Raw genomic sequence first — 19,011 nt, 5'->3', positions numbered from 1 at the left:
CTCTACAGGGGATCCTCTTGAGTCTACTGTTGAATACGAAGCAGCACATGCACACAGTGAGACTCCATTAGGCAGAGAAAAGGACAACTGGCAGGAAAACTACTATAGAGCTGCAAACAAACAGCTAACAAGGCACACAGACAGAAGGGAGGCCACACAGAATGCATTCAACCCCTAAGGCGTGCAATAGGGATCCCAGAAATGTCCTGTTTTCAGTAATGAAGCAAAACGAGCGAAAGAGTAAAGATAACAGCTCTAAACCCACCCCAAAACATGTTTTAAAACAAGCCATGAAAGGATAAGCTGACCAGAAATTTAATCACTGGCCAAATAGAAGCCAAATACCCTTTTAAGGAAGACAACAAAAACAGTCCAGTCATTCAACATCACATTACAATTCCAACATCAAAAAAAAATTGCTATTTAAGTTTAAAAAGCAAGAAAATCAGTCAAAAGAAACTACCTAGAAACGACAGTGACAACGAAAGTGGCAAAGATTTTTTTAAAAAATATTTATTTATTTGGCTGTATCAGGTCACATGGGAATTTTTGTCACGGCACTTGAGTTACGGACTCTAGAGCAGACAGGGTCAGCAGCTTCAGTGCACAGGAGGAGCTGACCCATGACATATGGGATTTTAGTTCCCCCATCAGGGATCATCCAACTCAATGCACATGAGTTTGAGCAAGCTCCGTGAGTTGGTGATGGACAGGGAAGCCTGGTGTGCTGCAGTGCATGGGGTTGCAAAGAGTCAGACATGACTGAGCGACTGAATTGAACCAGGGATCAAACCCATGTCCCCTACAGTGCAAGGTGGATTCTTAACCACTGGACCACCAGATAGGTCCCCTGAAACTGGCAAAAATTTTATACTAGCTCTTATAACTATGTTGAAGAACCTAAAGAAAAACATGAAAATAAAGAGGAGAGAAATGTAATAATACATTTCTGTTTTCAGTAATGACAGAGTAAGATCTTACTGTCTAATTCTTCTTCATAAAAATGGTAAAATCTGTAATAATACTAAGAGAGACTTTACATGAAAGCACTGGAGAGTAGTAAGCACTGAATACTTGAACCCTGACTACTTGAAGAAGGGGAGCTGTACAAAGCGAGTTCTTATTTACCCAGCTTTCGGCCTTGGGCAACGTACAACACACAAAGAGCAGTCAAATATACCACTACAGGCTTTCCAGCCTGGGAAACCAAGAAACTGCAGTCAGAAGAAACATGACCACTGAAGAGAATGGAGACATCCTTAAAGGGAACAACATTGAGAAGGTTATCTCCAAATTCTGTCTGTTTATATTTGTACCATTAGAGAACTCCACATGTACGTGACAGATTGAAAGAAGTTCAGCTAAAGGCAAAAGAGACAATGGCCAAAAAATAAGAATTTACAGTTCAACAAGATAACTGTCAATTAAAACCAAAAAAACAACACTTACCAGGAAAAAAACAAACAAAAAAAACCAGAATCTCCATAATTTAACATTCTTACTATCCAAAATAAAATCTAAAATTATTTAACATAGGAAGAACTAGGAAAATGAAACACATTCTTAAGAGAAAAGAGTATGAACTGATGAATCTTCAGATCACCCAGGCAGAAAAGGGCTTTAAAGCAGATCTAATAACAATCTTCAATAAATTAAACCAATGACAAAACAAAATATGCTAACAATAATGAAAAGAGGGAATTCGTGGAGAAAAATAGAAATGATTTTAAAAAGCACTAAATGGAAGTTCTAAAACTGAAAAAATGCAATATCTGAAATAAATTATTCACTGAAAAAATGACAGGAAAAAAAGTGAACCTGAAGACAGATTAATCAAAATTATCCAATCTGCACATGCATAGAGAGAGAAAAATATATTTTTTGTAAAATGATCTGACCTTAAAAGGCCTGTTGCTGCTGCTGCTAAGTCACTTCAGCCGTGTCCGACTCTGTGTGACCCCATAGACAGCAGCCTACCAGGCTCCCCTGTCCCTGGGATTCTCCAGGCAAGAACACTGGAGTGGGTTGCCATTTCCTTCTCCAATGTGTGAAAGTGAAAAGTAAAAGTGAAGTCGCTCAGTCGTGTCCGACTCATAGCGATCCCATGGACTTGCAGCCTACCAGGCTCCTCCATCCATGGGATTTTCTAGGCAAAAGTACTGGAGTGGCTCGCCATTGCCTTCTCCGACAAAGGCCTGTTAGATGACATCAAACGGTCCAACATACTTGAACTAGAAGAAACAAATGACAAGAGAGAGAGACTGAGGCAGAAGACAATATGTAAAGACTGACCAAACTTTTCTAAAGTATGGTTAAAGACAGAAATTTATAGACATAAGATGCTAGGCTTGCTGACGGGAAATGATACCAGAAGGAAATACAGATCCTCAGACAGGGAAAAAAACATTAGAAAAGGTAAACCCCCGGCTAAGTAGAAAAGTTAATATTATGCCTTTTTCTTTCAATTTACTTATAACTTTCTTACTTTTTCCATATAGTTGTTGTGACGTTCATAACACATGTCAAAGTGAAGTCACTCAGTAGTGTCCAACTCTTTGCAACCCCATGGGCTATACAGTCCATGGAATTTTCCAGGACAGAATACTGGAGTGGGCAGCCTTTCCCTTCTCCAGTGCATATTCCCAACCCAGGGATCAAACCGAGGTATCCCACATTGAAGGCGGATTCTTTACCAGCTGAGCCACAAGGGAAGCCCATAATATATTAGATATAATAAAAAAGAAAAAACTGCAGCATAAAAACAAGGAAAGTAGAATATGGACCTATACAACTGACTTATTCTACATATTCTAAATTTTTCATGAAGTGGGCAGTGAAAAGTTAAGGATATACACTGTATCCCTCAAGACACCACTAAATAAATACTACAAATGAAATGCCAATAGGAAAAGGAAAGTTAAAGTCCTCAAAAAGTTTTTTAAAAAATTAAAATAAGAAAGAAGAGAGAAAACTAACATAAAAATGAAAAAATGGTAGACCCATACCCAACCATCAGAGATAAACCTGCTGGTCTGCTGTCCTGTTGATAATATCTTTTGTTACTTAATCAGTTTTGTTTTTAAAAGATAAATACTTGCAATATTTCTCTGTTACAGCTTTGGGATTCTCCTTCTCCCTTCACACTTAAAAGTAAAACTGATTTCTAATGGATTTCTTACTTTAATAGTTTTGAGGGTTGCTGTTTATTTAATTCAACAATTAGTGTTTAGATCAACCGATAGGAGAGCAACTGAAGAATAATGGCTCAAGGTTGGGGCTGAGATAACAGCAAGCAGAGAAAGGTAAAAATGACCTTCACTGGGGTCCCTCTGAGGAGCCTGCCTGTTTCTACACTGTTCAGAACTATGTACTTGAAACTGTTTATACTGAGAGAATCTTCAGGTTATTAGAAGGTGTGCAAGACAACCGTATAACAGAACTGTAAGGATTTCTTTCCTCTTGCAGTTACTTTGAGGTGCTATTGATTATTAAGATGCATAGTATGTGTGCTGAGTTAATTTCTACCTAGAATTCAAGGGTTCTGGTTTTGAGAGTCTGATCAGGTTAAAATCTCAATCTGATCTGAGGAAAGAGTTTTTTCCTTTGCAAGAATTACAACTATCCTGGTGAGGAGAGGTGTTCTTAGACTGCAAGCAAATTAGCAAACATTTTATAAAGAAACTGGTATATCATCTTTAAAAGTATCAAGGTCATAATGGTCAAAAAAAAAACTTTAGAAACTATTCCAGACAGAATGAAACTAAATAGATGTGAGATCTAAATGTAACATGTTATTTTGGACTAGATACTCTTGCTAGTAAGGGCGTTTTCGGGAAAACTAAAAAAAAAAGTTAAATGGGATTATAGGATTAGATGGCAGTAAACTAGTCAATCTGATCACAGGGACCACAGCCTTGTCTAACTCAATGAAACTAAGCCATGCCATGTGGGGCCAACCAAGACGGGCGGGTCATGGTGGAGACGTCTGACAGAATGTGATCCACTGGAGAAGGGAATAGCAAACCACTTCAGTTCTTGCCTTGAGAACCCCATGAACAGTATGAAAAGGCAAAATGATGGGATACTGAATGAGAAACTCCCCAGGTCGGTAGGTACCCAATATGCTACTAGAGATCAGTGGAGATAAATCCAGAAAGAATGAAGGGATGGAGCCAAAGCAAAAACAATACCCAGTTGTGGATGGGACTGGTGATAGAAGCAAGATCCGATGCTGTAAAGAGCAATATTGCATAGGAACCTGGAATGTTAGGTCCATGAATCAAGGCAAATTGGAAATGGTCAAACAGGAGATGGCAAGAGTGAACGTCAACATTCTAGGAATCAGTGAACTAAAACAGACTGGAATGGGTGAATTTAACTCAGATGACCATTATATCTACTACTGTGGGCAGGAATCCCTTAGAAGAAATAGAGTAGCCATCATGGTCAACAAAAAAGTCCAAAATGCAGTACTTGGATGCAATCTCAAAAATGACAGAATGATCTCTGTTCGTTTCCAAGGCAAACCATTCAGTATTACAGTAATCCAAGCCTATGCCCCAACCAGTAACGCTGAAGAAGCCAAAGTTGAACGGTTCTATGAAGACCTACAAGACCTTTTAGAACTAACACCCAAAAAAGATGTCCTTTTTATTATAGGGGACTGGAATGCAAAAGTAGGAAGTCAAGAAACACCTGGAGTAACAGGCAAATTTGGCCTTGGAGCACAGAATGAAGCAGGACAAAGGCTAATAGTTTAGCCAAGAGAACGCACTGGTCATAGTCGTGTCCGACTCTTTGCGACCCCATGAACTGCAGCACGCCAGGCCTCCCTGTCCATCACCAACTTTGGGATGCACACCCCAAATTCATGTGCATTGAGTCAGTGATGCCACCCAGCCATCTCATCCTCTGTCATCCGCTTCTCCTGCCCCCAATCCTTCCCAGCATCAGAGTCTTTTCCAGTGAGTCCACTCTTCGCATGAGGTGGCCAAAGTATTGGAGTTTCAGCTTTAGCATCAGACCTTCTAATGAACACCCAGGATCGATCTCCTTTAGGATGGACTGGTTGAATCTCCTTGCAGTCCAAGGGACTCTCAAGAGTCTTCTCCAACACCACAGTTCAAAAGCATCAATTCTTCAGTGCTCAGCTTTCTTCACAGTCCAACTCTCACATCCATACATGACGACGGGAAAAACCATAGCCTTGACTAGACGGACCTTTGTTGGCAAAGTAATGTCTCTGCTTTTTAATATGCTATCTAGGTTGGTCATAACTTTCCTTCCAAAGAGTAAGCGTCTTTTAATTTCATGGTTGCAATCCCATCTCCAGTGATTTTGAAGCCCAAAAAAATAAAGTCAGCCACTGTTTCCCCATCTATTTGCCATGAAGTGATGGGACCAGATGCCATGATCTTAGTTTTCTGAATGCTGAACTTTAAGCCAACTCGTTCACTCTCCTCTTTCACTTTCATCAAGAGGCTCTTTAATTCTTCACTTCCTGCCATAAGGGTGTTGTCAACTGCATATCTGAGGTTATTGATATTTCTCCCAGCAATCTTGATTCCAGCTTGTGCTTCTTCCAGCCCAGCATTCCTCATGATGTACTCTGCATATAAGTTAAATAAGCAGGGTGACAATATACAGCCTTGACGTACTCCTTTTCCTATTTGGAACCAGTCTGTTGTTCCATGGTCCAGTTCTCACTGTTGCTTCCTGACCTGCATACAGGTTTCTCAAGAGGCAGGTCACGTGGTCTGGTATTCCCATCTCTTTCAGAATTTTCCACAGTTTATTGTGATCCACACAGTCAAAGGCTTTGGCATAGTCAATAAAGCAGAAATAGATGTTTTTCTGGAACTCTCCTGCTTTTTCGATGATCCAACGCATGTTGGCAATTTATTAGAGAAACGCAAATTAAAACTACAATGAGGTATCATCACCTCACATCGATCAGAATGGCCATCATCAAAAAGTCTACAATAATAAATGCTGGAGAGGGTGTGGAGAAAGAAGAACCTTCCTATACTGCTGGTGGGAATGTAAACTGGGGCAGCCATTATGGAAAACAGTATGGAGGTTCCTTAAAAAACTAAAAACAGGGTTACCGTATTATCCAGAATCAATCCTACTCCTGGGAACATATCCAGAAAAGACAAAAACTACAGCATTCATAGCAGCACTATTTACAATAGCTAAGACGTGGAAGCAAAGAATCAAAGAAAACTTAAAATTTCAACCTGAAATAACAGTGTACTTTAAATGTTTACTATTCTCTTTATTCTAGTTAGTAAAGTTCCCCAAATCACAATTTGAGTTATTTGTTCTCCTTATCTACTCATACCTCAATTACTGTTCCATTAAAAATAAATAAATACATCATTTCTTCCAACAAGTACTACCAAATGATAATTTTCCCTAGTTAAAATCTTGGACGACCTAGGTAAATGCTAAATCAAGATTAGGCTTCAAAATGTACTTTAGCCTTCAAATACAGTATCCTGATCTGCAGTTTCACTTTCCAAGCTTTCAATTACCCATAGTTAACTACAGTCTGCAAATATTAAATGGAAAATTTCAGAAATAAACAATTCATAAGTTTTTAACTGTGCAGCAACCTGAGTAGCACAATGAAATCTCACCCTGTCCTGCTCTATCCCACCTGGAATCCTCAACCATCAACATCATTATGGTTCAATGATCCAGGATCACGCAAAGCAAATAAATCTCATTCTCAACAACACCAGAAGTTAATAGTAGCCTAACACTAGGACACAATGCCTTCTCATCATGTATAAGCATTTTATCACCTCAGATTATCACAACAATAAGGGTGAGTACTGTACAATAAGATATTCTGAGAGACCACAGTCACATAACTTTTATTACAGTATACTGTCATAACTGTTCTATTATTAACTGTTACTAATCTCTTATTGAGCTTAATTTATAAATTAGATTTTATCATAAGTGTATATAAGAAAAAACATAGTACATACAGTTGACCCTTGAACAGAAACAGGCTAGAACTGTGCAAATCCACTACATGTGGATTTTTTCAATAAATACATACTATAATACCACACAATCCACAGCTGGCTGAAACCACAGATGCAGAACCAGGGATATGGAGGATGAACTGTAAATCAGTATGTGGATTTTCAACTATATAGAGGATTGAAGTTGTTCAAGGGTCTACCATATACAGCTGTTTCAGGCATCCCTTGTTGGCCACCTCATGCAACAAGTTGACTCACTGGAAAAGACTCTGATGCTGGGAGGGATTGGGGGCGGGAGGAGATGGGGACGACAGAGAATGAGATGGATGGATGGCATCACCAACTCGATGGACATGAGTTTGAGTGAACTCTGGGAGTTGGTGATGGACAAGAAGGCCTGGCGTGCTGTGATTCATGGGGTCGCTAAGAGTTGGACACAACTGAGCGACTGAACTAAACTGAACTGAACTGAGGGTCTTGGAACGTAAGGAAGGACTACTATATTACAACTAATTACTAAATACAGTTGTTGTTGTCCAATGGCTAAGTTGTATCCAACTTTTTGAGACCCCATGGACTGTAGCACACCAAGCTCCTCTGTCCTCCACTATTGCCCAGAGTTTGCTCAAATTCATGTTCACTGAGTTGGTGATGCTATCTATTTATCTCATCCTATGCCATCCCCTTCTCCTTTTGCCTTCAATCTTTCCCAGCATAGAATCTTTCCCAATAAGTTGGCTCTTTGCCTCACATAGCCACCGTATTAGAGCTTCAGCTTCATCAACAATCCTTCCAATGAATACATGGGTTGACTTCCTTTAGGAATGACTGGTTTGATCTCCTTGCTGTCCAAGGGACTCTCAAGAGTCTTCTCCAGCACCACAATTCAAAAGTATCAATTCTCTGTCATTCAGCCTTCTTTATGGTCCAATTTTCACATCCATACAAGACTACTAGAAATACCTTAGCTTTGACTATACAGACCTGTGTCGGCAAAGTGATATTTTTGCTTTTTAATACTGTCTAGGTTTGTCATAGCTTTCCTTCCAAAGCCCAAGCATCTTTTAATTTCATGGCTGCAGTCACTGTCCGCAGTGATTCTGGAGCCCAAGAAAACAAATTCTGTCACTGTTTCCACTTTCTCCCCTTCTATTTGCCATGAAGTGATAGGACCAGATGCCATGAGTTCAGTTTTTTGAATGTTGAGCTTCAAGCCAGCTTTTTCACTCTCCTCTTTCACTCTCATCAAGAGGCTCTTTAGTTCCTCTTCACTTTCTGCCATTAGAGTGGTATCATCTACATATCTGAGGTTGTTGCCATTTCTTCAGCAGTCTTGATTCCAGCTTGTGATTCATCCAAACTGACATTTCACATGCTATACTCCACATATGAGCTTCCCTTGAAGCTCAGTTGGTAAAAATATGCCTGCAATGCAGGAGACCTGGGTTCGATCCCTGGGTTGGCAAGATCCCCTGGAGAAGGAAATGGACACCCACTACAGTATTCTTGCCTAGAGAATCCCATAGACAGAGGAGCCTGGCAGGCTACAGTTGATGGGGTCACAAGAGTCAGACATGACTTAGTGACTAAACCACCACCACTCCACATATAAGTTAAATAAGCAGGGTGACAATATACAGCCTTGTCATACTCCTTTCCCAATTTGGAACAGTCAGTTGTTCCATGTCTGGTTCTAACTGCTGCTTTTTGACCTGCATAAAGGTTTCTCAAGAGTCAGGTAAGGTGGTCTGGTACTTTCATCTCTTAAGAATTTTCTACAGTTTGTTGTGATCCACACAGTCAAAGGTTTTTACCTGGTCAATGAAGCAGATGCTTTTCTGGAATTCCCTTGCTTTCTCCATGATACAACAAATGTTGGCAATTTGGTACCTCCGCCTCTTCAAAACCCAGCTTGTACCTCTGGAATTTCTTGGCTCACATAACTGCTGAAGCCTAGCTTGAAGGATTTTGAGCATAACCTTAATAGTATGTGAAATATGAACAATTGGATGGTAGTTTGAACAGTCTTTGGCATCATCTTTCTTTGGAACTGGAATGAAAACTGACCTTTCCCAGTCCAGTGGCCACTGCTGAGTTTTCCAAACTTGCTGGCATACTGAGTGCAGCACTTTCACAGCATTATCTTTCAGGATTTGAAATAGCTCAGTTGGAATTCCATCACCTCCACTAGCTTTGTTCGTAGTAATGCTTCTCAAGGCCCACTTGACTTCACACTCCAGGATGTTTGTCTCTAGGTGAGTGACCACACCATCATGGTTATCTGGGTCATTAAGACCTTTTTTGTATTGTTCTTCTATGTATTCTTGCCACCTCGTCTTAATCTCTACTGTTTCTGTTAGGTCCTTACCATTTCTGTCTTTATAGTGCCCATCCTTGCATGAAACATTTCCTTGGTATCTCCAATTTTCTTGAAGAGATTCCTAGTCTTTCCCATTCTGTTGTTTTCCTCTATTTCTTTGCATTGTTCATTTAAGAAGACTTTCTAAATATAGACCAAAGTCTAAAAGATAGTTTGGCTTGAGCTTGGCTTAGGTATCAGGAACAAATGAAAATTGTTTCCAAAATGAAAATGTAATATGTTCAATTTTAAATTCAATTTGGCTCATGACCCAGGACAATCATTTTCAAACCTTTCTTCACATGCAGTATTTCTGCCCTGTTACTCCTGGGGGCAGGGTGGGGGAAGGGGGTGGTGAGCAACACCTAACTTGATTTTCAAGTTAGAATCCTAGATTCCAGTATCAGTCCTGTGATCCTGAACAAGTCATTTATCCTTCTGAACTTGATTTCTTACCTACAAACAGGGATAACACTTACATCCCATAGGAAAAAAAGAATTAATAGTGCTTTGTGAACTATAAAGTCTTGCTTCTACAAGTATAATCTCCAGACTTAATAGCTTATAAGACTTGATAGTAATGACTTGATACCTTATAAGAAATGCAGAATCTAAGGCTACATTCCAGACTGCTATACTGGAATATGCATTTTAACAAGACCTCTAGGTAATTCACATGCACATGAAAACCTGAGCAGCACTACTGTAAAGCACTCTAGTTGTTAGGTATTTTCACCACAAAAAAATAGTTCATTAGGCACGATTTTTGTTCTGAGGAAGTCCTATGACCTGGTAACTCATTAACAATATGACGTCAACAACATCTGACATCATCCTCCTCAGGTCTACCATTTCCCATGCTGAGAAACAACTGAATGTGGATTCTGGTCTAGGTTTCAAAACTAATTTGCAATATAATCTTGGGCAAATCATGTTAACTCTCCAGGTTCTTCTCTTTATACGTAAAATGAGGTTAGACCATTAGTTATGAACCTGTGGTGCCTGGACTCACTGGAGTCTGAAAAAGTAGTAATGGAAGGAGGCTAGACAGGATGAGAGTTAAGAGGATAGCTTTAGAATTAGATGGCCCTCGGGTCACTTAAGCCCTGCCACTTAATAGTCTGTGACCTAGGGCAAGTTACTTAACCTTCCTAAACTTTAAAAGAGTTATACGGATTATAATAATCATTCTTATAATATACACACAGAGCTTTGCACATTAAGTGTCCTATAATGTTGCTGCTGCTGCTGCTGCTAAGTCACTTCAGTCGTGTCCGACTCTGTGTGACCCCATAGACGGAAGCCCACCAGGCTCCCCCATCCCTGGGATTCTCCAGGCAAGAACACTGGAGTGGGTTGCCATTTCCTTCTCCACCTATAATGTTAGCTTTTATTATTTCTTTTGGCTATTTTCAATATCTCAAAAGTCAAATTTATCTGAAATAAGGCTGCAATGAAAATATTACGCAGCTTTTCTTTGGACTAGAATTATATCAATACATTAAAGTAATATCTTATATATCTCATATGAAATAATATAGTGTAGTAACATATCCTCTGATTGACAGTCACATGTGCTTTTGATTATTTTAAATAGGGATAAAGTATATTAATAATTATAATTTACGTAGAAATATTAAGTTACAATTTATATTAAAAAAATAATAAATTGCCCAAAAAAGAAAATAACAAAATATAAAATGCTTTTTTTCTAATGAAAAGGTTAAAATCGCTGCAAGGTCACCATATGAACCAGAAATTCCACTTTTGGGTCAAAGAGATATTTGCACACCCATGTCACAGCCTCACTATTCACTAGAGCCAAGAGGTGGAAGCAACCCATGTGTCCATCAGTGGATGAATGGATAAGCAAAATGCAGTGTACACATATAATCAAATACTATTCAGCCTCTAGAAAGAAGGAAATTCTAATACATGGTACAAAATGCTACATAAGGGCATTATGCTAAATAAAATAAGCCAGTTACAAAAAAAAAAAAAAACCCACTGCTGATCCCACTTATATAAATTCATAAAGACAGAAAGCAGAAGATTGGTTGCCAGGGTCTAGGGGTAGGGAGGAAGGAGGGAAATGGAGTTATTAAATGGATTTGGAGTTTCATTTCTGCTAGATGAAAAGAGTTACAGAGATTGGTTGTGCAAAGATGTCAATGTACTTAACACTACAGAACTGTACATTGAAAAATGGTTACAATGGTAAATTTTATTTTACGTGTGTTTTTCCACAATGATTAATAAATAAGTATACAAACAGCTAGCTGTTCTTCCAGCACTAACACTGTAAGGCCCTTATGCATTAAGTTTTTAATAAGTACCCCCGTTCCTTGCATTCCAATGTATACATATATTCATCACAGCAACTGAAACAATTTACTGGCCACCTCTGACTTGTATACATTAAATCCAAACCCTTTGGTACCATGAATTTGGCCCTCCATTTGGCCTTCATTCTTCAGTTGTGTTTCTGAGCCCTGAGTCAGAGGCAGTGCTGTTTGCTTGTCAATAACTCTCAGCATGAGGAATATTGGGCTGGAAGAAGCACAAGCTGGAATCAAGATTGCCGGGAGAAATATCAATAACCTCAGATATGCAGATGACACTACCCTTATGGCAGAAAGCGAAGAGGAACTCAAAAGCCTCTTGATGAAAGTGAAAGAGGAGAGTGAAAAGGTTGGCTTGAAGCTCAACATTCAGAAAACAAAGATCATGGCATCTGGTCCCATCACTTCATGGGAAATAGATGGAAAAACAGTGGAAACAGTGTCAGACTTTATTTTTTTGGGCTCCAAAATCACTGCAGATGCTGATTGCAGCCATGAAATTAAAAGACGCTTACTCCTTGGAAGGAAAGTTACGACCAAACTTGATAGTATATTAAAAAGCAGAGACATTACTTTGCCAACAAAGGTCCGTCTAGTCAAGGCTATGGTTTTTCCCGTGGTCATGTATGGATGTGAGAGTTGGACTGTGAAGAAAGCTGATTGCCGAAGAATTGATGCTTTGAACTGTGGTGTTGGCAAAGACTCTTGAGAGTCCCTTGTACTGCAAGGAGATTCAACCAGTCCATTCTAAAGGAGATCAATCCTGGGTGTTCATTGAAAGGACTGATGCTAAAGCTGAAACTCCAATACTTTGGCCACCTCATGCGACGAGTTGACTCACTGGAAAAGACTCTGATGCTGGGAAAGGTTGGGGGCAGGAGGAGAAGGGGACAACAGAGAATGAGATGGCTGGATGGCATCACCGACTCTGTGGACATGAGTCTGAGTGAACTCCGGGAGTTGGTGATGGACAGGGAGGCCTGGCGTGCTGTGATTCATGGGGTCGCGGAGAGTCGGACACGACTAAGCGACTGAACTGAACTGAACTGAACTGAACTCTCAGGAAAAAGACTATCTTCCTTAAGGTGACAGGGACACCACCTCCACCAAGCCCACAGAACCCCAGGGCCAAAAGAAGCCTGAAGTATGCTCAATTCCTAGAGGCCACTATTCAGAGAAGACAGTAGGAAAGGGCCTGAAAGAAAGAAAGGAAAAGTGTGCAATAAGATACAAGTAGCACATGCGTATGTCAGAGGCAGCCGGTTAAAGCCTCTCTAGTCTACTGCTGCACTGGCAACAAAGGATAGTTTATCCCTTTATCCTAGATCGGTGAAAGACTGAGGGTTGCCCTGTTTCCCTTCTGCCCAACTATTGTGTACAGGATGAGGAGAGGGGCAGCAAATCTGTAAGAAGAGCCAACACCTATCTAGTTTGAATAATCCTAGCCCAAGGCAAAGTCTGTTGGTGTTTAGTCACTGCACATCTGCTCTTCAGTTCATGTACAGAGGGCAAAGTATGTACCTAAGTTGCCTCCTAGTCTCCTGGTGAGGAATATACATGGCATTTTACAAAAATGGATAATTGAAAGATGGAACAAACCAACAATGATGAAAGTGCAGAAAAGAAACAAAAAAAAGTAATAGTGTTGGGGGTGGGGGAGGGATGATTGGAAGTTTGAGATTCAGTTCAGTTCAGTCCAGTTCAGTCGCTCAGTTGTGACCAATTCTTTGCGACCCCATGAATCACAGCACGCCAGGTCTCCCTGTCCATCACCAACTCCCGGAGTTCACTCAAATTCATGTCCATCGAGTCAGTGATGCCATACAGCCATCTCACTCTCTGTCGTCCCCTTCTCCTCCTGCCCCCAATCTTTCCCAGCATCAGAGTCTTTTCCAGTGAGTCAACTCGTCGCATGAGGTGGCCAAAGTATTGGAGTTTCAGCTTTAGCATCAGTCCCTCCAATGAACACCCAGGATTGATCTCCTTTAGAATGGACTGGTTGGATCTCCTTGCAGTCCAAGGGACTCTCAAGAGTCTTCTCCAACACCACAACTCAAAAGCATCAATTCTTCAGTGCTCAGCTTTCTTCACAGCCCAACTCTCACATCCATACATGACCACTGGAAAATTAGCAGGTGCAAACTGTTATATGGGCTTCCCTGGTGACTCAGACAGTAAAGTGTCTGCCTGCAATGCAGGAGACCCATGTTCGAGCCCTGGGTCGGAAAGATCCCCAGGAGAAGGAAATGGCAACCCACTCCAGTACTCTTGCCTGGAAAATTCTGTGGACAGAGGAGCCTTGTAGGCTGCAGTCCATGGGGTCACAAAGAGTCGGACACGACTGAGCAACTTCACTTCAATTCAACTATTATATAGAGAATGGATAAACAACAAGGTCCCATGTATAGCTCAGAGAACTACATTCCATATCCTGTGATAAACCATGATGGAAAAGAATATGAAAAAGAATGTACATATGCATAACTGAATCACTTTGCTGCACATTTGCTGAAATTAACACAACACTGTTAATCAACTATACTTCAATAAAATTTTTTTTAAAAAGTAACCGTTAGACAAAAATTCAAACATAAATGGAGTTACAAAAGAAACTGCTTGTGAGAAAAGAATGAAGATGGACAAGAAGTGACACCAGCAAAAACTGTGCATTAAAGGAACTCTCAGAAATATTCCACAATATTGAAAGTGCTAAGAATGAAATGTTGGAAAGTGATTTAAACTTAGAAAGGATCAAGATAATCAACCAAGGCACAGAAGAAAAAAAATACTCATTCCATATCATAAGTTACATGACAAGAAGGCAAGTACTACTCAAACTACTCTAGACAAGTTCTTCGACAAAGAAGTAATACATTTTAATTCTCAATGATTTTAATGTTTTAAATTACAGTGTACTAAACAGAGGATGAGATGGTTGGACGGCATCATTAACTTAATAGACATGAGTTTGAGCAAACTCCAGGAGATAGTAAAGGACAGGGAAGCCCTGTGTGCTGCAGTTCATGGGGCCAAGGAATCGCAGAGTCAGACACAACTTAGTGACTGAAAAAAAATTGTTTTAATATTTTATTTTTTCATATATTTATGACTAACAATGAGGATTTACAATGTTTGACAAAAATATGTAAAAGTCACAGAACACTCAGAACTTTTCTCATTGAGTATTAAGACTGATTAGGTTTTAACTTGCATAGTCATTTGTATTGTCCCACCCTACTAAGCAAAGTGAGGACTGTCTGTACTTGTAAGTTCTGGCACATCAAGGTATTTAGTATTTCGCAACTAAAGAGAAATCTTCAAAGGGACTTTCTTAGTGGTCCAGCGGCTAAGATTCTGCACTCCCAATGCAGGGGGCCTGGGTCTGCTCCCAGGTCAGGGAACTAGATCCCACATGCTTCAACTAAGAGTCCACATGCAGCAACTAAGACCCAGCCCTGCCAAATTAATCAACTTAAAAAAAAAAAAAAAAGCTACTAAAAAAAGAGAGAAACTACCTTTTCCTTTGTGTGTTAAAATTCAATTAAAAAAGGAATATGAACTCAAATTGGATGATGTTAAGAAGACTATGTTTAAGGTTTTTTAGTGACTGAGAACTGCTGCCATCTTTACATGCAATTCCCCAAACCTGTTTTTAAATTACCCAAAACACACACACCCAATGCTGAGATAGGCTTCCTGAAGAGTTATTTAATTTGTCATCTGTGATAGTATACTACTTCATGCTTGTCCTCATCCCTTGAATGCTGGTGCAAAACAATGAATACGTGATAGAAATAATATGGTATAGTAACATTAGAGTCAGACCTCAACTTGAATATCATCTCTATCTGACTTTTCTGCAACCTTAAATTACTTATTAGGGTTTCAATTTCTTAATCTGTAAAATAAGGATAATAATGCCTTCCTTTTAGAATTACAGTAAATGTCAAAAAAGATATACAAAGTGCTTAGCAAAATGTGATACATAGTAAGCACTTATATATAGCTATTATCACCATTATCATTATCCTTAATATTTCTATCATTATTGTAAATATTTTAATAATGATAAAGTTGCTTTGCTTTAAGCACATTATTGTGCGTGCATGCTAAGTTGCTTCAGTCATGTCCAACTCTTTCCTAACCTATTGACTGTAGCCCACCAGGCTCCTCTGTCCATGGGATTCTCCAGGCAAGAATACTGAAGTGGGTTGCTATTTCTTACTCCATGGTATCTTCCTAATTCCAGGGATCAAAACTCATGTCTCCTGCATTGGCATGCAGATTCTTTACCACTGCGCCACATGGGGAGCCCAAACACGTTATTAATCAGCCTATTTTTCAAAGATAAAGTCTCGTATTCAGATATGAATGGATACACACTACTTACTGGGTAAGAAGGCTGACAAATTCTTTCAGATCATTTTCTTCCATGGTACACGTGCAAAGGGCTGCCAACACTCACTCTTCCTCTTCTTGCACTCCCTAATACCTAGTCTGCTCAGTTTCCTCTTCTGAGGACATTAAGAACCAAAGCCATTTCCCATTTCTCAGAGCTATCTGTCAGAACAATAGTATCTTGCTCTCTCATATCTCACATGACTTAACTGTCAGTTTTCTCTTTTGATTCTAATCCTTGACTCTAAACTAACAGTCATTATTACCTATATTGACCCATAAAGCTGCAAAGGACCTAAAGTCCAACTGAAGCCAATCCCTTTCATGTCTGACTCTTCTGTGGCCCCACGGGCTGTAGCCCACCAGGCTCCTCTGTCCATGGAATTTTCCAGGCAAGAATAGTGGAGTGTGCTGCCATTTTCTCCTCCCCAGATTTTCCTGACCCAGAGACCAAACCCAAGTCTCCTGCACTGGCAGGCGGATTCTTTACCACTGAGTCACCAGCGAAGCCCACCAAACAATTAATTCCCTCTAAACTATTCTATGTGAGTTAGCCTAGCAAGGTCTGTTTTAACACTTTTAATGACAGAAAGCTCTCTACCTCGCGAATCAATCTATTCAAAAATTATAACTTTTTAATTTTCCTTATGTTGAACCAAACCTCTCCCCTTACAAGTAGTTTCCACCCACAGGCTCTAATTTCACATTCTAGAAAAATACAGGAAGTTTATCTATTCTATACTACAGCCCAATCAACATTTGAAGATTCCTGAGTTTCACTTTTCCACATTACATATTTCTAGTTCAGAAAGCACAATTTTAAGCCCCTTCTCTCATGGACCTCCTCTGGACCGTGTATGGGCTTGTCAAACTGATCTAACAACAAATATGTAAAGCACTTCCTTTTCCAACATTTGAGCTGCCAAATAATTACACTACGAATGATCCCTTTGTCCATATCCATCCATTACTATGTAAAAATTAATTTAACTAGTAGTTCAGGAAAAATAACTCTCAGCCTAAATCACAGTTTAAAGAAAATGGTACTGAAAAACCAGTTTTCGGTTGTTGTTTTTTTTTTTTTTTAATGCTAGTCAATTACCGGGGAACACAATAAAGGAGCTGGCAAGAACACCCATCTGGGGAAACACACACGCAGAGCCCCAAGGGACCAGTCCGGGGCAGCAACTAACTGGAAGAGGATTCTTCCCCAAGTCCTCAGTAGGTGCAATCAATGCAAGTACTGTCCTCAGAAGAACGGAGAGGAGGCAGGGTGGAGTAGGGACTGGAACCCTTGTGCCCTTAGGAGCCTGACACGAGCCGGAAGGTACTGACTAGATGCTGCGTCTACCTCCGGATGCAAGGTGATAGCCGAATGATCGTACTCCGAGAGGAGGTGGTCTCTGGTACCCGAAGATATCCCGGGTGGGAGTGGGCTGGGGGGTACGGACAGGGGTCGGGATCTGACACTGGGAAAACCGTTCCCTGTAAAGTGACCGAAGAGGTCTCACAGGAACAGAGAAAGAGGAAGGGAAAGACCGTATTTTCACGTATTTGGGGGAAGATTGAGCTAGGACCTGTTCCCTTCTCCTGTGCCCTTATGACGAAGGTGGTGACAGCAACAGTAGGAGCAGGTGTCCCGGGCCCTCATTAAAACGAGCAGAGTCCCCCACTGTCCCCAGCTCTCCTCGGGCTGCCCCCACTCGCCCCTCAGGCAGCGGAATCCCCATTCCCAACCCTGCCCCTCGGGCTTTCCCCTTAGGTCCAGCTCTCCACTTCTCTTCCGCCCCCCAATCTCAAGGCCCCCCTCAACCCATCCAGACTGGCCCTCCTCACTCGCCACTCCGGATTGCTCTAGCTGCTGCCTTCCTCCGCAACATGCCCGTTCCAGTGCCCCGGCCCGGTCTCCCCTACGCCACCTCCCCCGGCCAGGCCCGGTGCCTCCCCCGGCGGCCAGGTCCGCCCTCTGCCTTCCTCACGCGGCGTCTCCCCCTCAGACCGGCGCCCTCCCTCCCTCGCTCCCGCCTCAGGCCGGCACCCGCACTCACAGAACTCTGCGATGTACCAGGTCACCGCGTAGTTCTCCTCGCACCAGTCCAGCGTGGAGGTCGTTGGACCCCAGTAGCCCTCGCGGTCCCCGGCGGGAGCCATCGCGCGCGCGCCGCCGCCGCCGCCCAAGCGCTCCCCCGGCTGCGATCGGCTCCGCGGGCTCCCAGGCCGGCTCTGGCCCTGCTGGCGCGCTGGTCTAGCGTCCCGCCCGCCCTCCGTCCCCGAGGGGCGGGGCCGGCGCCGTCAGCGGCCCGCCGGGCCGGAGGCCCCGCCCACCGCGGCCGGCGCGGAGCCCGGGCCCAGGCCGGGGACTGCCCCGCCCCCTCCTTCCTCGGGAAGGGGTGTGACCTGGGCCGCCGGCCCCGCCTAGACACGCCCTTGGCTGTGGGTTAGGCGTTCCTGACATCCCCGAGGCAGTTTTCTATCCGAACCTCTGAGCTTCTGTAGGAGGGGCGGTTGATTTTATTGAGGCGGGGGTGGGATGAAGGCTTCAATCAAGCCCTGGCTTGATAAAACCTGTGCAGGGATGCGCCTCAATGTCTACTTGGTCACAGGCCTCCAGAGGAGCCCAGAAACCGACTACTCCAGCCCCGCCGGGGACTCCCAGGAAACAAACAATAATTTTCTGATAAAGGTATGTGTCAGTTCAGTCACTCAGTCGTGTCCGACTCTTTGCGACCCCATGGACTGTAGCCCGCCAGATTCCTCTGTCCATGGGATTTCCCAGGCAAGAATACTGGAGTGGGTTGCCATTTCCTCCTCCAGGGGATCTTCCCCACCCAGGAATCGAACCCATGTCTCTTGCATCGCAGGCAGATTCTTTACCATCTGAGCCACTGGGGAACAACAAATCGGCCCCCAGAGA

General features: G+C 41.9%; 1 protein-coding gene across 1 annotated transcript in view; it reads right to left on the bottom strand.

Moving 5' to 3' along the window:
- The window catches only part of ACER3 (alkaline ceramidase 3), a 151,779-nt gene extending 133,419 nt beyond the window's left edge, over positions 1 to 18,360 (bottom strand). The window contains exon 1 of the mRNA XM_055423741.2: positions 18,146 to 18,360. Within this exon, the coding sequence (XP_055279716.2) occupies positions 18,146 to 18,248 (103 nt within the window). The 5' untranslated portion in view covers positions 18,249 to 18,360. The remainder of the gene's footprint in view (positions 1 to 18,145) is intronic.
- Between the last annotated feature and the right edge of the window lie 651 nt (positions 18,361 to 19,011).

This window comes from Moschus berezovskii, chromosome 14, assembly GCF_049115385.1.
Source record: "Moschus berezovskii isolate FMDL1 chromosome 14, NW_MosBer_1.0, whole genome shotgun sequence".
Taxonomy (NCBI): domain Eukaryota; kingdom Metazoa; phylum Chordata; class Mammalia; order Artiodactyla; family Moschidae; genus Moschus; species Moschus berezovskii.
Note: the sequence above shows the minus strand (reverse complement) of the source record. Positions and strands in the feature narration are given on the sequence as shown.